General features: G+C 44.5%; 1 protein-coding gene across 2 annotated transcripts; it reads right to left on the bottom strand.

Moving 5' to 3' along the window:
* Nucleotides 1–2,796: 2,796 nt before the first annotated feature.
* Nucleotides 2,797–7,336, bottom strand: LOC123189357 (polyadenylate-binding protein RBP47). 2 transcript variants are annotated; one of them, XM_044601754.1, is made up of 6 exons: nt 6,868–7,336; nt 5,570–6,023; nt 4,895–4,917; nt 4,683–4,813; nt 4,501–4,597; nt 2,797–3,296 (listed from the first exon to the last, which is right to left on the bottom strand). In XM_044601754.1, exons 1-6 carry the CDS (start codon nt 7,240–7,242, stop codon nt 3,135–3,137), a joined length of 1,242 nt encoding a protein of 413 aa, XP_044457689.1. In that variant the 5' UTR covers nt 7,243–7,336; the 3' UTR covers nt 2,797–3,134. The 2 variants fall into 2 exon arrangements, with proteins under 2 accessions (XP_044457689.1, XP_044457688.1); XM_044601753.1 differs by having other exon boundaries at nt 4,895–4,950; nt 6,868–7,334.
* Nucleotides 7,337–7,739: the final 403 nt, after the last annotated feature.

Below are 7,739 nucleotides of genomic sequence, written 5' to 3'. Positions count from 1 at the left end.
GGCTTAGAATCGGGACTTCAAAGGCGTTTTTTAACGTCATGAAACATATGTGATGTTCCAGGAGTTGAAGTTAATATTTCAAGCAAATACCCGAGTTGGGAGATATGAAGTCTCCAACAAGTTCTATAGCTAAAAGATGGAGGAGAATCGCTCAACTAGTGAGCATGTGCTCAGATTGTCTGGATACTACAATCGCTTGAATCAGGTGGGAGTTAATCTTCCAGATAAGATAGTGATTGACAGAATTCTCTAGTCACCATCACCAAGTTAGTAGAACTTCGTGATGAACTACAATATGCAAGGGATAACGGAAACGATTCCAAGCTCTTCGTGATGCTGAAATCAACGAAGGTAGAAATCAAGAAAAACATCAAGTGTTGATGGTTAAGAAGACCACTAGTTTCAAGAAAAGGGCAAAGGGAAGAAGGGGAACTTCAAGAAGAACGGCAAGCAAGTTGTTTCTCAAGTGAAGAAGCCCAAGTTTGGACCTAAACCTGAGACTAAGTGCTTCTACTGCAAAGGGACTGGTCACTGGAAGCGGACTGCCCCAAGTATTTGGCGGATAAGAAGGATGGCAAAGTGAACAAAGGTATATTTGATATACATATTATTGATGTGTATTTTACTAGTGTTCGTAGCAACCACTCGGTATTATTGATGTGTATTTTACTAGTGTTCGTAGCAACCACTCGGAATAGAGAAGAGAGGCCAAAAGGAAGGAGGCGCCCCCCCCCCCCCTCTGGTCCGAATTGGACAAGGGGTGCAGCCCACTTTTCCTTGTTCCTCTCCCCCTCTTTCCTTCTCTCCTACTCCAACAAGGGAAGGAGGAGTCCTACTCCCGGTGGGAGTAGGACTCCCCCCTTGGCGCGCCCTCCTCCTAGGCCGGCCGCCTCCCTCCCTTGCTCTTTTATATACGGGGGCAGGGGGCACCCCATAGACACAACAGTTGATCATTGATCTCTTAGCCGTGTGCGGTGCCCCCCTCCACCATAGTCCTCGATAATATTGTAGTGGTGCTTAGGCGAAGCCCTGCGACAGTAGAACATCAAGATCGTTACCACGTCGTCGTGCTGACGGAACTCTTCCCCGACATTCTGCTGGATCGGAGTCTGGGGATCGTCATCGAGCTGAACGTGTGCTAGAACTCGGAGGTGCCGTAGTTTCGGTGCTTGATCGGTCAGGCCGTGAAGACGTACGACTACATCAACCGCGTTGTGCTAACGCTTCCGCTTTCGGTCTACGATGGTACGTGGACAACACTCTCCTCTCGTTGCTATGCATCACCATGATCTTGCATGTGCGTAGGAAAATTTTGAAATTACTACGTTCCCCAACATAAAGGTCTCTCCGCCTAGTCTCCGTTCCAGTGATGCGTCTAGCATCATCGGTGGGCGTGTGGAGGTGTGTCTCAGGTGGATCTGTCTCTGGTGGATTTGCTCGGATCTGTTCGGCGTCCGTCTTTGTTCGTGTGTCTTCAGGTTGGATCCTTCTTATCTACACTCTTCATCGGCAACGGTTGCTGTTCTGGTGTTGGTTCTACGGGGCCTTAGTACGACGACTTTCCAACTGTCTACTAGAACAAGGTTTACCCGTCTCCAGCGAGGGAAGGGCGATGACAGCGGCGCGCCTTCGGCTCGCTTCAGTGCTTGTAGTTGTCGCTAGGTGGTCTACGGATCTTGAATGTAATTTTTATCATTTCTAGTGTTTGATGTACTATCATGATTGAAGATGATAGACGGAAGTTTATCTCGCAAAGAAAAAAGTTTGCCCCTACTTTTGCGTGGGTTGGAGTACTAGTTGCCTCGAATCCCTCCATGCATGTCACACGTAATCTCTCTCTCTCCTCCACTTAGGACCTCCCCAATGTTTCATCTTGTACATGTGCTAAGGCTACCATGTAGGTAAAAAAATCTGATGTGACAAAGTAATAAAGAGGAGAGAGATGAGTTTGGTGATCCCAGAAAAAACCAATGCCAAGCACATGAACCTAGGCAAAAGCAATTAAATGAAAGAAACCCACCAATGCATGAAACGAGGGGAGCTTAGCACCAACAAGTAAAGCACCTATGCATTATGGACATTAGACTACCCATAGTGGGAGTAACATAGGTGATAACATCACGCTTATCTAGGTAAAATAGGTGATGTGCCATGTATTTAATGAAGAAAGGGAGGTATGTAGTTGTGGTAACATAGCTAGTTACTGTAATATCACACATATAAAAAAAAGATAAGTCTACAACCTAATAAATGAAGTGATGCATTGCATAACACATATTTTATAACCCACTGTGAAGATAGTAACATAGATTAATAACATATGCATATTATTACTTTAAGTTAGTCCCCATTATGTCTAGTCTTAGTTGCTAAACTTTTTAATATTCTTAATACTTTATCTAAGCACCAATGCATTGAAAGTGGCCTTATGTCCCTGCATGCAAACTAGGAAGTTGCCTCAATTAAGGGAATTAATTGCTAGCGAAGCGAAAAGGAAAGGGCAGGCTGGGAAAGGTGCCCTACTCAATGGGATCGCGCAGAGCATTTGAGAAATAAAACAAAAAAAGTTATATTTTTTTAATTTTTAATGACATGCATAAACATTTTGTTAGTTCAATCTATGATCAAAATTTGACACAAAATACAAAGAGGACAGAGGTAGCATCTCAAAAACGAATAAGCCGAACACACAATGTTGCAATGAAACTCAAAAGATACAAGACCAAGAAAGCATAATATACTAGTCTAAAAAAATGGCAGCAGCAGTGAGAGACCCAAAAGAGATAAAAACAAATGTAAGGCACAAACAGTGTTGTAACTTATTAAGCAAGTCAAAATTTCTTGAATGAATCAACATCCATGACGCTCCGACCGTGTCTACAAGCCTAGAGGCTCTTCTAGTTCTTGCAACACACACACACACACACACAACAGACGCTACAGAGTACAGACACCACTCGTTTCTTTCACTCTTTAATAACCTGTCTCACCCTCTTACTTTAGGACGATCTATATAATCTCTCTCTCTCTCTCTTTCTCTCTCTCTCACTCTCTCTCTTCTGACGCTGCTATGCTCTCATTGGATCAAAACCTTGTTCCCCATCGGAGGGAGTGGGACGAAGCTCTTTCTCTCTCTAGCTCACCAGCTGCTGGTTACCGTAGAAGGGGTAGGCTCCATACGCAGGGGCGTACATGTTGGGGTGCGGCACGGGGGACGCGTAGCCGTACCCGCCATAGAACGGCGTACCATAGTACATGTTGTTATTGTTCCTCCTGTTGCCGGAATCGCCCCTAGACTGAAAACAAGAAAACAGTGGATTAGCATCATGGAATCCAAAAGACAAATACCTTTAAAATCAACAGATTCTATATACAGTTGACAGAAACAAAGAGTTAACAAGCACTATGATGAGGGGTAGCAAAGGCAACCTGTCTTAGCTGCAGGAAAAGAACAATTGCACGGTCTATTTTAAAATCTCAAGGACCAGTGCTGTGCTAATGTTTGCTCATGTTACGCACAAGTGTGCCGAATGAGACTTTTGAAAAGCAAATAGTAAATCATTCAAAGTTATCTATATTGGGTGGTAAGAGATAGAAGACCCCTTGTGACTAATTCCCTATACAGATGTCTGATTTAACAATGAAGTGAGAACCGAGCATCGCTTGGTTGTCTAATCCTACACTCCGCAGGTGGCTCAGGCCATTTCCTTCTATCAGAAAAACACCGCCAAGGGCTGGTCTAGGCTGGTCTCAACATTTTTATTTAACAACAGAGTGATGACTTATCTGCTATCTCTGAGCTCAAACGTTTTCCATGAAGGCATGGCATTCAGTCAACAAGCACCCTCAAAATGCAGGCTACAGAGGGGCCACAGGGCATATTACACAATCATGGCATTGCCCTTTATACATAGCCACACAGCACGCAAGGTATGTAAAACAGATCACAGGCTAAATGAGAGGATAGGAAGCTTGGTTGCTTAGTTGTACCAAAACTAGGTTTGCAAAATGAGAGCTGAACTAAACAGGATTAAACCAGTCTGCATGTTCAAAGTTTATTTGGCATTAGACTAGAAACTACTACCAAGCGTAAGGCTGCAACTATACAAAATAATTGTGTTGGAATAATTGCTAGCATACGGGACAAGAAGGAACAGATCCATTATAGCAGGAACGTTTCAATTCCCACATCATCAAGTCAGTGCTAGTTCGTATTAGTCATAAATCAATTAAACATGGACACAACAAAGTAGCCATTCATGGGATATCATATAGGAAAAGATAATATCATATATGAAAATTATCTTGCAAGGCTAATTTGCTATAGTGCATCCAAATTTATAGTCATCCATAGGTTACTGCCAAATTTTCCAAACGTAACTTAAGAGTTTTCAAACATAGTGGCCATTATACTTCTACCAAGATGATTGGTTCAATGCAAACTCATACTATAGCAAGGAACGATCAAAGAAGGAAACAGTTAAGAGGCACATGGCCAACCTGTTTGTGTGATGGGCTGCGGCCCCACGAAAGGCGAACTGCCTGCTTTCCAATGACAGCCCCATTCAATCCTTGCAGTGCTTCTTCTGCGTCAGTTCTAAAAACAGTGGCACAAATAAAAGTATAGCTTGTAAGTTACATAGAAATAACCAGTAAAACACGCAAGAGCTTCAGAAACGTACCTGTTGACATACTGAACAAAGCCACATTGCTTCCCTAGAGGAATTTTGACAGAGGCAACATCACCATATTTGGCAAATGATTTCCTCAGCTCGTCTTCACTAACATTTGGGTCAAGCCCACCAACATATACCTAAAGCAGGTTGAGAATTTCAGATTAGAAACTAAGAAGCTACAAGGTTAACAAACACTATGGAAACACCAGTATACACACCGTTCTGTTATTTGAATCACCATCTGAATGGCCAGGTGTTGAGGAACCAGAATCACCTGAAGTTAATAGTCATTAAGTTGCGCAACAAGGGATTAAACCTATACGGATCTCGTATGAGAAAATAACCAATTCCATATTGCCCTTAACAAAGAAGCAGAATACATGACATGCTCCATATATGAATATAAGGACTTGCAGCAATTGAAGCAGTAGAACTAGCGCCGCTACAGGCAGTAGGAAAACTAGCACTGCAGTGGAAGTGGGTTTGTTTGTTTGATACTATCTGTTAATCTACACAGGTCATGTACATAGTCCAGAAAGGCAAAACAAGTACAGATAGATGATCAGTAACTTCCTTCATCAAAAACAGGATGTGTACTGAAAAACCTACTCCCTCCGTCCCACAATATACATAGCTTGAAAAACAATCCTATATATTGTAGGACAGAGGGAGTAATAGGAGAACACTACGACAACATCAGGGTCATACAAGGTATGAGTAGATTTTTCCAAGACAAATAGTGATAGTAATGGTAGGTACAATGTGGCCATAAAATGAGTCAAATTTAGTGCAAGTTAAAGCATTTGTACAAAAAATACAAGACAATCCACGAACTACCAAAAAGAAGGTTGTACAGTTTAGGGCTGCAGAACAACAGCGAAGAAGGGGCATACCAGAGGTTCTTCTAGGCGTTGCAGGTCCTACGCGAATCGGTCTAGTAGAGCAATAAACACCGTTCATTTCAGTCATTGCATGAGCTTTGTCAGTATCATCTCCAAATCTAACAAATCCATAGCCCCTAGAACGGCCTGTGTTTGCATCAATGATAACTTTAGCTCCTTTGACGGAGCGATACTTGCTAGCAAAAAGCTCCATCAACATTTCATCAGTAACATCAGCAGCTAAATCACCAACAAAAATTGAGTGATCAGAGACAACTTCTGATCGCTTTTCACCCATGCTATAGGATGCCCAGTTCAACTTAAAGGCTCGATCAGTGTTGGGCATCACATGACCAGTAAAATTCTGAAGAGCTTTGTCTGCTGATGCATGGGAAAAGAACTCTACAAAACCATATCCCTCTGATTGTCCAGTTTGCCTATTGCGTATAACTTTTATTGTTACCACCTATGAAGCAGATGTAGAGAAAAAGGTGAGTAACTAGTAGTTGGATAAGAGAAGAAATACGCAATGATTTAATGATTTAGGGGGGGGGGGGGGGGGGGGGGAGATGAACCCATGAGTGGTTAACATTCATTATGTCTTTTAATGAACCTATCATTGTTTATGTGCGTGAAGGATAGTTCTGGAAAATTGTACAAACACAATAACGCGTACAACTTGCTTTCTTCGTTAACCATCTTCCAGACAAAGTACTTGCCACCTTTCCCAATTCCTGTCCACGTCAGTAAGCAAACCTCCCAATAAAAGATAGTCGTAATTGGTAAAGGCTTTCATTATGGCTTCCTTTCACCCCTCCAACTGTTATTTTACTTATTCCGTAATCACCAAAATGCAATAACTAGCTCAGCTCATTCACAATGTTCATTAAATTATAGTACGTGTCAAGACCGTTTCCTCCAAACGAGTACTAACCAAACTACTACTAGTATAAATCCCCAAAGTCGGCACCTTTGGAAGCTAGCATCGCAAAAAATAATGCTATTTTGTTTGTTATTACAATTCAGAAAGAAGAAATGGCTCGCAGCTATGGAAGTAATAGCCATTCAAAGAAGAGCATTCCATCCGTACTGTATTGAATGGCCTTAAAGTTGGCGCCTTGAGCAACTTTTCACGGCTAATTATAGAAGCATCGCCTTTTATTCGCATCAAGCGACAACAAAGCACAAAATATACGCTTTCATGGCAATTTGATGGCACGACACATGAATCAGGACAAAGGAATGGGGCGAATCTTACTGTATTCGCGAGATCTAGTACGGACAAGTCCGGATCGGGAGAGAACACGAACCTCGCCGCTGGGGCCGAAGCAGTTGTGGAGGTAGTTCTCGTCCATCCAGTACTGGAGGTCGCCGACCCAGATCGTCTTATTCTCCTCGCAGCCGTTCCCGCCGGATCCGGCCGCGGGTGGGGTCGGCGTGCGTCGCCCGGCCGCGGCAGGGGGAGGCGGCGGCCCCGGCGCGTAGTGCTTGGAGAACTGCGGCGGCGGAGGCGGCGGGGCGGCCACCATGGACGGCGGCGGGTAGGGGAGGACGACCCACCGCGGCTGCGGCATGTGGTGGTGCGGGTGCGGGTGATGCGGAGGTGGGTGCGGATGCGGGTGCGCGTGGGGGTGGTGAGGCGGCACGGCCACCTGTGGCTCCGTTGTGGTCGCCGCCATCTGCATCGCCGCCCGCGCCGCCGCCGCCGAGGAGGGTCGCCTGGGGTTGGGGGAGTCTCGTGAGGTTGCGGAGGGCGGAAAGAGAGGGTGCCCGTGGGTGAGGTGACTGGATATATAGCGGGCTGGCGGCGGATCCAGGCCGTCGGATCTAGGAGTTCGTTATTGTGCTGGTCGTTGATTGAACGGGGGAGGCAGGCTAACGTGTAGGGCCGGTGGGAGGTCCCAGATTTGGAGCGCGTTGGTAGCTGCCGTTATAGCGCTGCCAGTGTGGGCCCCTGTGGTTTGGGAGTGCGATTGGAAAGTGTTTTTCTTTTTCTTTTTCTTTTTCTTTTCCGGGAGTGTTGTTGCTGGTTTATATTATGATGATGCGCATTTATTATGCTGTCATAAATCAGTGTATGGTTGAGTGTCTTGCGACAGCATTTGGCAAATAAAGAACCAAATAAATACGGCATTTTTTGCTATTAATATATCCGTGTTATTTGGGGGCTGTGAAATGAGGT

Source organism: Triticum aestivum, chromosome 2A, assembly GCF_018294505.1.
Source record: "Triticum aestivum cultivar Chinese Spring chromosome 2A, IWGSC CS RefSeq v2.1, whole genome shotgun sequence".
In the NCBI taxonomy this organism is placed as follows: Eukaryota; Viridiplantae; Streptophyta; class Magnoliopsida; order Poales; family Poaceae; genus Triticum; species Triticum aestivum.
This window is presented reverse-complemented; position numbering and strand designations above follow the sequence as displayed.